Source organism: Schistocerca piceifrons, chromosome 7 (genome assembly GCF_021461385.2).
Source record: "Schistocerca piceifrons isolate TAMUIC-IGC-003096 chromosome 7, iqSchPice1.1, whole genome shotgun sequence".
NCBI lineage: Eukaryota > Metazoa > Arthropoda > Insecta > Orthoptera > Acrididae > Schistocerca > Schistocerca piceifrons.
Window position 1 is genome coordinate 354838762 of NC_060144.1, and position 16448 is coordinate 354855209.

The 16448-nt window shown below is 41.0% G+C and overlaps 1 protein-coding gene across 1 annotated transcript in view; it reads left to right on the forward strand.

Annotated features, from left to right (window-relative positions):
* Positions 1 to 16448, forward strand: part of LOC124804616 (probable E3 ubiquitin-protein ligase HERC1) — a 790356-nt gene that overhangs the window by 16097 nt on the left and 757811 nt on the right. The window contains exons 2-3 of the mRNA XM_047264817.1: positions 5318 to 5489; positions 5568 to 5744. Coding sequence (XP_047120773.1) covers positions 5318 to 5489; positions 5568 to 5744 — 349 coding nt within the window. The remainder of the gene's footprint in view (positions 1 to 5317; positions 5490 to 5567; positions 5745 to 16448) is intronic.

The following is a 16448-nucleotide window of genomic DNA, read 5'->3' on the forward strand; positions in this document are numbered from 1 at the left end:
TGCAAATCGAAAAGGAGGCCCTTGTGGTTGTCTACACACTGAACAAATTCTATGTTTTCCTATAACAGGACAAAGTTTCACCTCATTACGAATCATATGATGTTACTATCTCACTTCAGTCCAGCAGTGAGGATATCTGAGGGGACTGCCAGTGCTGAGCGCTTTTACTCAGCAGGCAACATTATGAAATTCACAAGTGCAAACCACATGAACACGAATGCCTTTTCCCACCTCCCAATTGGATCTAACTCAAGAGTTTGATCAAGACAAAATCTGGTGTTTCCATTTGGATGAAGTGGCTCAACAGTGGTGGATGTGTTCCTTATCATGGTGACATCTGTGCCTGCAGTGATGATGGAAGACACCATCTTATAACAGGTGCAGTGATACATCCAACAAGGCTAACCCGACTGCATTCCCAGTCAGGACTCCAACTTGTTGCGCCATTATTTTCACCTGCACCAGCAGCTCATCCTGGAGGATTGCATTATCCTCCTCACTAGTCACTATTGACAAGCGATCTCTCTGGTGGTCCTGGCAGAACCTTTGCACCAAATGATAGTACAGCTCCTGCACAAAGGTTACTGGGGAGTATTGCGCTCTAAACTGCTCGCCTGGCTCCAGTGTACTGACCAAGCATAGATTGGGAGGCGGAGCAACTTGTACACAGCTGTTCTCGGTCAGAACAACAGGAGATGACGCTCCACCATACATTCATTTTCTGGCTGACACCCCCCCCCCCCCCCCCCCCACCTGTGGCAGTGGGCTCACATTGACTTTGTGTGACCTTTCTTTGATAGTACCTGCCTTATTGTCATCAATGTGTACTCAGACTTTCCATTTGTGGTTAACTGTTGGTGCAGAGTGCGGAAGCTACAGTCGCATGCCCTTGATAAAACCTTCACCACTGAAGGTTTTCTTCCAACGTTGGTGTCAGAATTTGTACGGCAATTCTGTTCTAGTTTTCAGGAAGTTCTGCCTCTGTAATGGCATTCACTACCTTCTGTCACTGCCTTTCCATCTCCAGTCAAACAATGAGGCTGAAAAGTTCGTATACATGTTAAAGACACAGATGTGGAAAAATGCAGCCGACACTTGTCTGTATGAGGCCCTTATTCTTTTTTTAGTTCATACAGGTCAACTCTGATAAGGGAAAAAGAGTCCGGCAGAACTCTGTCATGGCTGTCAGCCTTGCATGTTTTTCCACCTCATGCTGCCATTGCCAGTGTGACCGTCCAAGGCACACTCTCCCTGTTTCTAGCCGGGCACTCGCATATGAACGTGGGCTTTCAGCCGCCAGGAGAGGTTGGATTCAAGCAGTCATCTGGTGGCAGCAGGCCCACTATGTGTTCACTCAGGACATGGGGGACCGGACAGTGATGTGCCATCAAAATCAGCTGCACTTGCGGCAGGGGAGCCTGTTGCCCCTCCTCTGGGATCTCAGGTGTTTGCCAGCTGCAACATCACTGCCGACCTGCATTTCTGTCCCGTCACATGCTGTGCTTCCTTGCCTCCTGCCCCTGGGCTGTTCCTACCTTTGAGCTTGTTACCTTGTTTGATACCCATGGCTCTGCTCTCATCTTCCTGTTTGTAGGCTGCCTGCGATGGACCGGATGCCAGCAGATGACTAGGCTGTGGTACCACTGCTGCACTTCATCACCTCGCTTCCCTTCCATGCTAGGACTCGATATGTACATGGAGTGGCGTTTTCTCCATGCGGTGAAGATGCAGCGACACTGACCGCACTGCTGGGTGGGGACTTCTGGACTGTAGATGCCTGTCCACTCCAACCAGGAGCTGGTGAAGACAGAGAGGCCACCCAGCACCCCCGCTGACATTGGCCTGGTTCAGTATAGTGCCAGGATGTTCATCCAGATTGGTGTTGCTGCACTGAGACACAGTTTGTCACTCCCCAATAAACAAAGGACTGTGGTAACCCGCCAAACTACCACCTAGCTGTCGAGCACTGGCCGATGTCTCCAACAGCAGCCATTAGGAGGAGACATGGCAGCCGAGCAGTAATGCACAATGATTGTGCAGGCGCATTCATGTGCCACCTGCCATACCTGTTGACATAGGCAATCACTGACCAGTGCTTGCCCTCATTCTGCTCTGACTCCTCCTGCAGTTCACTTCATTCTTGAACAGTTAATAACTGTCTCTCCTACGTAGTACCCAAAACATTGTACTCATTGATAAACCTGGTGCTTGTGATCAGAAAATATACTTATTCTAGAAGTAATGTGTTTTTATGTTTTGTGTTATGGTGATGGGTGTATCACGGGTTCTGTGTCCAGACCACCACAGTCTTGGGTTTTTTGTCATCCATCCTAATTACAGATGAAGCTACCTGAACGAGGGATGGTATCACAAGCCTCCACAACACCTGTGGGCTGCAGAGAGTTACCAGGGTACAATGGCAGTGAATCATCAGCTTTGGTTCAGCCTCAGTGTGTTAGTGGAGTTTATTGGTGACCACATTATCGGACCCCTCACCGCTTCCCTCTTGAGCGTGGAAATAAAACACTAGAACAGACAGAACATTCTTGCTTGCCTGGTGTATTCTCATGTGTACTTTCAATAATTGCATCATACACCATCAAAATCTTTCATCTCCACCTTCAGGTGAATGTATACCCCATGGAATGCATTTCTGACTGTATGTGTATATTATCTGTTTTGCTTCTAATCTACTCTCAAATCATTTCCTTCAGTTTGTGTCAATTAACAGAATCAATCAGTAGAAGAAAATAAAATTTTTGATATGCAGATGTGGGGTTTTGCAGGATATCAGTGCAATAAAATATTCTCGAGTTTCATGCTGCATCAATTTGCAATGTGTCTGTGACATATTTTTGTCTCAACTTGTGACCAGAAGACATTCAGCTCTTCCAAAAAGATCCCCTTCATGACATTTACTTAACCAAGGGAGCTCTAAAACATTACAGACCCACAACAAATTTGAACAGCAAGAAATGTGATTAATGATCTTAAGGTGTTATTCATGCCTCCTTGTTTGAGTTTTAGTTTTGAAATATAATGGATATGTATGTATTTTTGTTTTTTGCACACAAAAGTGAACTTTCAGACTGAGGTGTCACAGTGGTTAGCACACTCAACTCACTTTCGGGACGACGATGGTTCAAACCCGCGTCCGACCAACCTGATTTAGGTTTTCTGTGATTTCCCTAGATCACTTCAGCCAAATGCTGGGATGGTTCCTTTGACAAAGGGCATGGCCAATTTCTTTCTCCATGATTCTCTAATCCCACCTTGTGCTTCATCTCTAATGACCTCATTGTCTTCCTCCTGCTCCTCCTCCTCCTCCTCCTCCTCGCCCCCCTCCCCCTCCTCCTCCAAAGTGTAAGTGATGATTAGCATGTGTGAGTTTCTACAAAATAGAGTACTCAACATTCCCCAAATAAAACCAGTTTCATATGCCCATATATCTAGGATACAAGAGAACAAGAAAGATAAATTTTCCAGTGATCACATTTCAGTGAGCTTTCCAAAACCAAGTACTACTGTTGCCTCACACGCATGCACGAATGCAAATCACACACTCATGACTGCAGTCTCAGGCAACTGAACTGGTAAAAGTTCGATGAAATAAATGTGATGTAAGAATGAATATAATTTCTACCGAAAATCGATCATGATCGTTGACTGTTACTCGGCCATCTTGTAGCAAATATAAATAAATAGGAATTTTTGTAAATAGTTTTCCTAGTATACTACATAACCATGATCAAAAAAATCTAAGCAAATTCCAGGAAAAGACAAATTTTCCATTGTAAGAAATTACTCAGTCTTTGATTCATCCTTCCAGTGCTTTCCCAAGCAGGCCTGTCCTATCACCGACACATCCTTGCATGCTCTCACAAGCAGCACTAGTATCATCTCTCACATCTATCCTGCTATCCCTTCCTGTCACTGTCCCACAACTCTTCTGTATTCCCACTGCCCATCCCAGACAGATTGCTGCTCACGGCAGATGCAGCCACAGGTGAGCCTTAGTGCCCAGAGATAGAAGGCCCATGTGTGTGTGCGTCACACTTGCATGAATGTGGTTTTTTTTCTACTTCTGGAGAATAACTTTATCTTAAAGCTGAATATTGCTAACATTCTTTTTTATTATACCTGTCTACGACTCAACTCCTACTCTGTGTGGTGAGTAGCAGTCTGTCCTTTCCATGAAGTTATGTATGTTGTGTTTTGATGTATTATTCTACTGTTGTCACAAAGAATATTAGCCTTAGAGAAACAGTTTTATTTATTTATTCATTAAATAATGTTACATTACTGCATGTATTATGTTAATTCAAAATCATGAACCAAAGACTGAGTTCTCTCTTACCTATATGTGCTCTGTATTGTTGTTAGTCCACCCTGGACTCTTCATTGTTCCATACACAACTTTCCATTTTGTTAATCTTTTAATCAACCTGAAACTTTTTTCTTGTTAACAGTTGTATGAGGGATGCAGCTTTTGTGTTTGTTTTAGAATGACCGTTATTATTCCCCAATTATTGTTGCTCACCTTTGCTATCTCTCAGGTTTCCTGTGTATCATTGATCGATAGTGAGCATCGTTGGATACATCCAATTTGTTGTCTCCATTTTGTGCATTATATTTTGATGACTGAACCACTCGTCTTCTCCATGTGCTGCTAGCTTACTGTTACGTGTACTCACTGCCTGGTTAGAGTCCAGGCAGCAAGTACACATAACAATACAACTTGCAGCATCTGAAGATGATTTTACACAAAATTGAAACAACAACTTGAACGAATACCTGGAAACTCATTATTGATTGTCTTTGCTGCTTAGCTGTAACTCCTTTCCTGAATTGTTGGGGAAAGTTATGTATGCAGAATAAGATAGTCAGTCCCAGTTTGAATTTCTGAAAGGTGTCTTCACACATGATGTTGTTTTTCACCTCACTATCTAGACTATTTAGGTTAGGGAAATATGAATAGAATTGAGTTAACACAATAATTTAGCCAGTGGACATCCATTTTAGAGGAGTTTAGTTAAATCAATGACAGGGCTTAATGATGTAAGTTTCCTTTGGTTTTACTAAATCATCCCAGACAAATACTGGTTGGGTGAAGATTTCATCAGCAAGAAATCTTACAGATAATTTTAAGAGCACTATTATTTTAAAGTATCTGAATTATGCACATAATTATGTTAGATTTTCGGTCATGTGTAGTTACATGTGTTAACAAGTTGTCTCTGTATATCTATTCAGAAGGTCAGAAACATAGTGCATGTAACAATATGAAGTTCTAAATTTTTACAAATGGACATTGCAGGTGAAGTGCTTACCACACAGTCGGGATCCTAAAAGCCGGAAGGAAATAAATGACTGTTCTACAGAAAAACCGTGTACAGCCTCACAAGCTTTAATAGAGATGGGTGTTAGAACTGGTCTTAGTTTGTTATTTGCACTATTGCGTCAAACGTGGACTTTTCCTTCTACTACAGGTATTTAAATAACAATTGCTTTTTAATATTTAATTCATTAAAATGAAACAAAACATCACCATTATTTTATCTTTACAGGAGCTCCAAATTTGTGCAACGAAGTTTTGACGACTGCAATATCTGTTGTGAGGAATCTTCCTCCTCTCTCCCTAGCCAATGAAAGCCACATAACGTCCCTCGGCTGCCAGAGCCTACAAGATGTCGTAAATTTTTTGCGGGACTGTACTCTTCCGGCATCTGGGTCAGATGAAACCTGTTAGTATTTACTATTTACTATTCACTAATTTTGGCTTACGCTTTTTAAGGCACTCATTAGAACCTTTAATGCAAAACGGAACTGACAGAGTAATCTACAGGTAGTATCGGCCTGGAAGAAACACATTTATTCCACATACATTACTACAATTATTGTAATATAAAAGTTTGGTTCAAGATATAACAGCATAATAACATTCAGTGTCTTTACAGTTATGTTATTGTAATGCAAAAGATGCTTTAACAATTGGAGTGTGAATTCTAAATTTACACAGTCTCATTACAATCGTGCATGTAAACAACAACAAAATTTTATTCACTATCCGTAACATTGTCGTAGCAGACGATGAGGTGGTTTGCCAGTAGTTTTGTCATTGTGTGTGCCAACATTATACTTGTATGTATTTGCTCTGCTGTGACTTGTGCTGACTCTGTTTCTTCTCTCGTAAAATGGTGCTTGTGTGTGTGTGTGTGTGTGTGTGTGTGTGTGTGTGTGTGTGTGTGTGTGGTGCAACTTCTGTAGTCACTAGTCTTAGAAAAGTCAATTCTGCCTTGTGATTAGTTTGATGGAATCCTTCTTGTGGTTTGTAGATGTTTCTCTGTGTAATCTTGGAAACCATTGAGCCTCCTGACATACTGAGATCAGGGCCATATATTCTGCCTCTGTCGTGGACTGGGCTCCTGTTTACTGTTTCTGACTACTCTGGAATAAAGCAGCTCCTTCAGATTATTCAATTGTCAAGTTTGTCCTTTGAATGTCTAACTCAGTTTTCCCCACAGTGACATATGGTGTAGATGTTGTCAGCTTTAGAAAAAATTACCTTCCTGTTCTTGGTATCTTTTAGATATCTAAAGATAATTTTGAATGTTTGCCATTGGCTTATTCCTGGCTTATTCTACGTCTACATACAAAGCCTGCAAGCCTGAACATTCAGCATTATAGGGGGTAGCTTTTCCTGTTTCACTTACAAATGGAGTGAGGGAACAAGTGCCTGTATGTTCTGTAAGAGCCCTAATGTCTTGTATCGTGTCTTTTTGGTCCTTATGCGAGACATACACTGGTGGTAGTAGAATTGCTCTGTAGTCAGTTGCGAAAGCTGGTTCATTAAACTTTCTTGATAGTGTTTTGTGAAAAGACTCTCGTCTTCCCTCCAGGGATTCCCATTTGAGTTCACAGAGCATTTCCATAGCACTTGTGCTGATCAAAAATGCTGGTAACAAATCTAGCAGCCTGCCTCTGAATTGCTGTAATGGTTTCCATCAACCTGACGTTAAGGGGATCCCAATTTCTCAAGCAATACTCAAGAATGGCTCAAGCAATACTCAAGAATGACAATGTTGCATATGTGTTCTCCTTTAAAGAAAAGCTACATTGTCATAGTGTTTCCCCAATGTACTGAAGTTAACCATTTGCTTTCCCTGCAGCTGACCACATGTGCTTGTTCCAGTTCATATTGCTTTGCTACATAATACCTAGATATTCAATAGTTTTTATTGGGTCACGCAGTGCATCATTGATGCAGAATTTGAACATTACAGGACTGTTTTCCTACTCATCTGCACTAACTTACATTTTTCTACATTTATCACAAGCTGTCATTCTTCGCACCAAATATAAATTCTGCCTTAAGTCATACTTTATCGTCCTACAGTCACTGAACAATGACACTTTTCTTTACCTACAGCATCTTCTGCAAAAAGTTGCAGATTGCTGATGATCCTATCTGTCACATGAGCATTTCTGATGGTACTTGTGTCTCTGATGAACACTCATTGTGCAGGTCAATGCACTAGGTTCTATTTCTTAAATTGTCGAGCCACTCATGTAGCTGAGAACCTGTTCCATATGCTCTGACAGTCTACAGTGTGGCACTGTGTCAATGCATCTGAAAATCTAGGAATATGGAATTTGCTCTGTTGCCCTTCATCCATGGTTCACAGGATACATGTGACGGAAGATAAGTTGAGTTTCATATGAGCAGTACTTTCTAAATCCATGATTATTTGTGGAAAGAAGCTTTTCTGTGTCAAGGAAATTTATTATATTTGAACTTAGTATTTGCACAAGAATTCTACAGCAAACCACTGTTAAGCATATTGGTTTGTAATTTTGTGGGTGCATTGTTTTACCATTCTAATATATGGGCGTCACCTGTGCTTTTTCCACTCACTTAGAACTTTTCTCTAGGCAAGAGATTTGCAATAAATATACTTTGCTAAGTAAGTGGCCGATGCCGTAGAGTACTCGTAAAACTGAATTGGGATTCCATCCACACCTGGCAGCTTATTTGATTTCAACTCTTTCAATTGCTTTTCAGTGGCAGGGATGCCTGTTTCAGCATTCTCTGTATGAATATCTTTGTTATGGTCAACCAATGGTATGTCTCTACATTCATCTTGCATGAATGATTTTTTTAAATGCTGACTTAAAAACTTCCAGCTTCCTTTTGCTGTCTCCTATTGCCATACTAGACTGGTCAATAAATGACTGAATAGAACCCCTTGACCCATGTAGCAACTTTGTTTAAGACCAGAATTTTCTTAGGTTCTCGTAAAGGGTTTTCACTAATATGTGATGTTGGAAGTTGTATGCTTTGCACATCAATCTTTATATATTCTGAAAAGTATACATTGCTTCTCATCATAAAGATGACACATCAAGTTGCAGACAGACACAACGAATAGACTGTTCCACATTGAGCTTTTGGCCAAAGCCTTCCTCGGAAAAGGAAACATACAGACATTCACACAACCAGGTTCACCTCACGCACACAAGATGATACATTGAGCTGCAGACGCAGGCATAACGAAAAGACTGTTTGTTACACATTGAGCTTTTGGCCAAAGCTTTCCTCAGAAAACGGAATACACACACACACATTCACACAAGCAGGTTCACCTCATGCACACATGACCACTGTCTCTGGCCGCTGCAGACAGAATGCATCTCTTGTATTAAACAAAAGCAGCAATCCTGAGTGGGTGAGGGAAGGGGTAGGGATAGAAGGGTATGAGATGGGTGAGAAAAGAGTACTGTCTGGTAGAGTGTGCAGGTAATAGATGACAGGAAGACAAACCTGCCAGGCTTTGGGGGAGGGAGGAGGTGGGGGGGGGGGGGGGGGAGGAGACAGTGGTCGGGAAAGGTGAGGAGCAGACAAGGGGAAAGATCAGTGGGTGTGTTGGCAGACAGTGGGACACGATGAGGGTGAGGGAATGTGAATTGGGAGGAGGTCATAGGACAGAGGGCGGAAACTGTTTGGTGGTGTGTGTGGGAACAGTGGGTTACTGTAGGCTGAGGCTGGAATAATTTTGGGAGTGGCGAATGTGTTGTAAGGATAACTCTCATCTGCATAGTTAAGAAAAGCTGATTGGCGGGGGGGGGGGGGGGGGGGGTGGGGTGGAGGAGGGCCAGATGGTCTCGTGAAACAGCCATTGAAAATTGAGCATGTTATGTTCAGTTGCAGGTTGTGCCACAGGCTGGTTTACTTGGCTCTTGGCCACAGTTTGGTGATGGCCATTCATCCTTTTGGGCAGTTGGTTGGTAGTCATATCAATATAAAAGACTGTGCGATGAGTACAGTATTGTTGATATAATAACATGGCTGCTTTCATTTGTGAAAGACCAGTTAATAGACATTTTAGAAGAAATGCAAATCTACATTCACATGATTAAGCACTCAGAACAAATGCTGAATGAACAAACAGCATTGCAGAGCAAGGAATTCATGTAAATTTTCCATAGCAGTTTAATCAGCATATGAAAGGCATTCTTTGAAATAATCACCTAATATACAACTACAAACGATTCATAGAAATCTTAAATAGCTTCTCAATCAGAATATGAATTCCACTCCATCCTGTCTTAATCACTCACCAAATACGAGACTAAAAACTATACAATAAAAATTATAACAGCACAACAATATTATTGAATGTCGGCTCCCTTGAAGTGTGAATAAAACAATTTGTTTCTTTTTAAATAGTGCTCAAAAAGAAATGAACATTAATTCTACAACTGTGATGCAGCGGAACACTATGTATCACACTGAATATAGTCAGTGATTCTAATGCAATCACACAGTAAACTGAATACATCAGAGATTGTATATTTGACCTTATAATAAAATCTGTCAAAATTAGCACAACACCTATGCTAAATGATCCAGTGTGACACACAGTGTAATCCAGTGAAAGCAAATTCTCCATTGTATATAAAATATCATTGTCATGTGTATCGTATCGTGCTGGATAATGAAGGTACCACAATTTAGAAAAAAAAAAAAATGTTATGCACATACATTAACATAATACTGCAAAGTGTAATTACAACTGTGGCATCTTTTAATGCAGATAGCAGGTACATTTGAGTGTCATGAGTATCCACACCAAACATATCCTAAATGCAAACATGTAAGTGGTTACCATATGAACCATTTTATCATTAGTAACTTTATTATCTACATACAACACACCCACTCATAACAAATGTTGTTCTCTGTAATAGGTGGCTTGTGAAGATTGACAAAGCCAGAAACAAGTCAGCCAGTAAATAAATAGCATCCTTTGTATTAAACATTTAAAAAGGTTTTTTCTTCAATATTTGAAAGCTGCAAGATCTGAGTTACTGAAAATGTTTATAAAATACTGACTTCATGAAACAGGTCAATGGTAAGTGGAAACATTGCACTAATAACATACACTGATCGGTCAGAACATTGTGACCACCTACCTCTTAGCCGATGTGTTCCCCTTTGGCACAGATAACAGTGGCGATGCATCATGGCATGGAAGCAATGAGGCCTTCGTAGGTTGCTGGAGGGAGTTGTCACCATATCTGCACATAGATTTCACTTAATTCCTGTAAATTCCAGGGAGGGAGGTGATGAGCTCTGACACCACGTTTAATCACATCCCAGGTGTGTTTGATTGGGACCAGATGTGGTGAGTTGGAGGCCAGAACATCAATTGGAACTCACAACTGTTTCCCTCAAACCACACCATCACACTTCTGGCCTCATGACAGAGTGCACTGTTTTGTTGAAAAATGCCACTGCTGTCGGGAAACATGATCATCATGAAGGGGTGTATATGGTCTGCAACCAGTGTGTGACACTCCTTGGCTGTCACAGTGCTTTTCACAAGCTCCTCTGGACCCATGGATGCCCACATGAATGTTCCCAGAGCATAGTGGAGCCGCCACTAGCTTGTCTCCATCCAGAAATACAAGTGTGAAGAAGGTGCTCCCTTGGAAGACAAAAAATTCGCACTGCCCCCTCCCCACCTCCCCCATCAGCATGATGAAGAACGTATTGGGATTCATCAGTCCATACAGTGCTCTGCCACTGTGCTAACATCTCTAGTGCCGATGATCACTTGCCGATTTCAGTCATAGTTGCCGATGCCTTACTGTTAACATTGGCACATGCATGGGTTGTTGGCTGTGGAGCAGTGTTTGGTGCACTGTGTAGTCAGATGTACTAGTACTCTGCCCATCATTAAAGTCTGATGATAGTTCCACTAAAGTTCACTGTTTTACCAGTCTGTCCAACCTAGGACGTCCGACATCTGTGATGAGTGTTAGCTGCCCAATCCCATAGTGCCTGGATGTGGTTTCACAACATATTGAAGACACTCGCCAAAACACTCCTCAAACACCTGAGAAGTCGTGGAGTTTCCGAAATGCTCATACTGAGCCTCTGGGCCATCACAGTCTGTCCTCGGTTAAACTCAAATAGATTGTCCACCTTCCCTATTCCACACGCGAACAGCATGCTCACTGATACTACATGCACTGTGCATGTTGCCGGAAGTTTCTAAGAAGTATAAAATGACGATATTGTAAGAACTTTGTTGTGGAACTTGGATGTGTTCAAAAATACACATTGTACACTGATTTGTCAAAACATTATGAATATCTGCTCGACAATATGTTGGTTCACCTTTGGCACGGAATATAGCTCTAATTCTGTATGGCATGGATTCAACAAGTTCTTAGTAGGTTTATCTAGGCATTTGGCACTAGATGTCAAAGCACAGGTCACACAGTACCTTTAAATTATGGGCTGGTTGTTTGTGAGTGTCGAGCAGACGCCTGATAATTCTCCAGCTGTGTTCCGTCAGGTTCAGATCAAATGTTGGGTCAACATGAGAATACACAGAAGTCACAAGCTGCAGCTCACAGGACTGCTGTCTTGCTCCACATCTGATTTTAAACCAGATAAATACTCACTGGACTTAAAACATTCAAAAGATATTAAGTAAAAAGAGGAAAAATCCAAGGTGAAGGCCATTCCAGTGGCCCCTATGGCACTGGAGTCCCCAAGTTGATATGATTATCAACACATCAGTAGTTATTGTAACATCTTAGCAGGTGGCAAATGGTGATTCTGTGGTGTGGCCTTCCACTTGCGATGGTGCTTACCTACATTGTCCATTAAACCCTTGGAGAGTACATGATGAAAGTCTCATAGAACTTCTGTAAATTAATTTCTAGGAATGGTACTGATGATGTGCACTACACAGATTTTCAAATAGAATGGCATTTTCCACATTTACTGTTACTATAAACATTGTGACGACCAGACCCTATTTTACATCAGATGTTTTATGTAAGTAGGCACCACCACTTTACCATACACGGATAAGGCATTAACATTATAAATACACCATGAAATTACAGTCCTTTCTGAACATAATATTAACAGAACACAGCAACTGTGTGGCATAGGAACAGTGCATATGTTCAAAAGAGGTTCATACAAAATCATACAATTTATCAAAGTTAACATGTTGACTCAAACCTATACCTGAGTGAACAATATTGGTGGCTAGTTTTTTATACAGTGTTACAAACATGGACTCTAGCAAATATGTTATGTAGGTATTATCTGTTTGATATCTGAGCCCAAACTTTTTTAACTTAGCTGTTGCTTGTTTACTAGCTGGACGGGACTTTCACAGAGTTTTTAGTATCTTAAGAATGGTAAGCTGACTTTAAGATGTTAGCGTAGTGAATGATTCTAGTTGACTTGTACTGGTCCGTGACTGGCAGTACCCAAGATCGATTGACGACGACAAGGGATCGTACTGTACCAACGTCTCTATGCCGTTACTGCAGAGTATCCTGTTGCGCAAAGTACTTAGGCCACCAGTCGATCACCACACCTTTAATTAGGTACAGTTTCTTATTTTTAACTAGATGTTAAGACTGCAGAACACTATCTAATTGCAGAAGATTCCAGGTGGAGAGGAGCCTCTGATGACGACAAGAATCTAGCCCGCACCACAATCACACTGGCAATGAACCAATTGGACATGAAATCAGCCTTAGTACAATTAATATTGCAGCCACCTCAACTGCTGACCATGCAAACAGCCTGTCTGTCAAATAATGGGAACAACACCCTGCCTAGACATGACGCCAAAATCGTACCAAGCCACGACAACTGCGAATAATCACTTAACAGTATTCACACGCCAATGATTACTGAAGTTAAGCAGTAGTGAATAAATAGGCCTATTTAATGAACCACTCTCGTTGTCTACGATACTGATCTCGTCAGAGCAACAAATTACTTTAATTTCAGTACCTGATTGTCTTGCGTGATGATAAATGCGACATCCAACTAGCAATTGTTATCTTTCGCAACAAGCTTTTCACAACACAGTAAGTACTCTCTGACATAAACTCGGAACTATTTTATTACTTGTACTAAAATACCAATCTGTCTACCGTCTTGAAATGATTATTCTGTTTATGGACACTTGCATCACTGTTAGGAATTAAAACATTTTTAATTATCCCTTAAATGTTTTTCCAATTTGACGCAGCGATAATATGTAAGTGATGAGACTTCGCATGCGTCACAGAATAACGAATCTTTGTTAGTAGCAAAATCTTTGGCCTTTCCGTAAATAATCCAATTACTTCAATTAAACTTATTCATCATTTAGAAAACTTTTTCCCTTTATTGAAATCTTTTCTTTAATATTGAGAAGATCTACTTTCAGTAACTTATTTATAATTTCATTCGTTCAAGAACCTTTTACCAAACACATTTAAAAACACCACATTATATGTGATATCAACTCCACTGTATAAATATCTCTAAATTACACTCTTTTATACTTCCGAAAATGATATAGATATATTCACACTAGATACCGATTGAATAGATTGGGAAGTTTCCTTTAACCCCAATAAAATTGGATTTATTTTCTTTCTAGTTATCTCAATACACGTTGGTTATCACCAGTGAACGAGTGCCAGCAAATATATTAGCAGTCCCCACAATACAGAAACAAATAATAAAAAAAAATCAAACAAAAATCCTAAATGTCACCGCCACTTTTCAACTAACCTTAAGTTACAATTTAAAAGCAAATATTGACCTCTTCAGGCGTTGACCACACGCAACCCGCTAAGTTCCCTAATATTTAAATCGGCCACTTGTCACCTTGATGAATCAAGTTTTGGTTTAGCTACGTGTAGCTCGTTAAATGGTTCCTTCAATTTACTATCGCTTGTCTACTCAGTGATACGTGCACACCATCAACGTATAGTGAAACAGTTCGTCGTTCTATGAGCCAATTTGCTGTCTGTTGCAAGTTAGTGGTCTTGAAAATACAACTACCAACATGTGTTCGAGGTTTTCCCTTCTCGATACACACACGCACAATACCCAAACCACCACAATAAAAATGACAAGCAACCCAATTACCTCTGGGCACATCGCGACCACTCAACATATAATGCAAACGGGATATCGGTCACACCGATTCCACAAAACTCAGCGTCTATCAAATCAATCTCTCAATTAAATCAGGCTCACGTGGGACTCACCCCAACAAATTGCGAAACTGTTCCCACAACTATAATCGACAAAATTCCGTGCAATCTCCCATGACTTAGGTGTCAACTGAGTAGCCTCACTACACCATGCAGTGAAACGCTATAAGTCAGACCTGATATACACCACTACCACCACTTGGTCCGTGAGAGGTCTATCCGGGAAACTAACCAACTCTTTTCGTTGTACAATAGGAACCATTTAAAATGAACAAACACGCAGCGCCACACCAACTTTTAACAATTAATGTAATAATCATCGATGCTGTTGATTCTTCGCAATAGCGGCCAGCTGCTGCGCGTCGCTCAGGCGGCATCTCTGGACGCAGTGGGGGCGATATGGTATATCGCTGCAGTCGCGCATGCTTGCATGTGATAAATGCTCTCATATCATCTAGAACACAATTTGATTTTGGTTTTACCACATCATACACGTATATTATTACCGAGCGAGGTGGCGCAGTGGTTAGCACACTGGACTCGCATTCGGGAGGATGACGGTTCAATCCCGTCTCCAGCCATCCTGATTTAGGTTTTCTGTGATTTTCCTAAATCGCTTCAGGCAAATGCCGGGATAGTTCCTTTGAAAGGGCACGGCCGATTTCCTTCCCAATCCTTCCCTAACCCGAGCATGAGCTCCATCTGTAATGACCTCGTTGTCGACGGGACGTTAAACTCTAACCACCACCACCACCACGTATATTATTGTGACCACCAGATGTTATCATTGATTTATCTTGCAGGACGCTCAGCACCAGTAAGGGCGAACGTACCCCGTGCGTTTTGACACAGCACAGACTGATGGTTCAAATGGCTCTGAGCACTATGGGACTTAACATCTATGGTCATCAGTCCCATAGCACAGACTGACTCTTTTCAAAAATCAGGTGTTACATTTCACACTGACTATTTTGTGAGTTTTTATTTCTTTGGTAGGGGGTGTTCTATAAATACCAGAATATGAACATATTGTGATTTTGGAAACTACATTTTGGTTTGAAAAATGGCTAGGTTAGAGTCTGAATTATCTTTATAAACATTTCTACTGTCAAAAGAGGGAGCATGTATTTTTGTTGCTGCATGATGATCCATCCCAACCTGGAGGTCTACCTGGAAACTGACCGTCGACTCAAAGCAAATTGCATGCTGAAGTATCTTAGTCATAAATCTGGGGACATTGATTGCACCACTCTGACTGTGTTGCAGCTAGACTATTGCTGCCAGATATGTAGTTTGGTAATATCATTGGCTTTGCGTACTGTTTACGCATATCTGTCCAGTGGTTCCATCATAACATCATCAGACCACTACCTGAGGTTGTGGAATTACACTGATGTGTCTTATGGAGCTTACAGTGGGAAAGTGTTGGCTTTATTTAGCACTCTTCCCCACTAAAAGCTCCATAACACATGTTGGTGCATCTCTGTGATCTTAGCCAGGAGTCTGATGACATCACAAAGCGATTATTGCAGGGATACATATAAATAGTTGAGCTTTGTAAGTTTGGAACTTCTATCTGAATCTTTACAATGTCCGATGATGTCTCCAGCATTAGGAAATGAAATTTTAGGCACAGAAAAAGACTTGATACCCATAAAACAAAATTCACCAAGGACTCGAATGCTTTCATATTGGCAGTGTGAATGTGTGTGAGATAATTGACGGCTGTTGAATCCTGCCCCTTTGAACAGAAACATTTTGATTGCTCCTTATATCTTAACTTAATTGTTGATAACTAGTCATTGTTGAAAGCCATTGAATTCTTACAATATTTTGATAAGTTTTGAAAAGGCACCCAGTGAGTTCCATGACTTCCAGATGTCATTTCCAAAATATTCAGTGAGGTTTCCAAATGA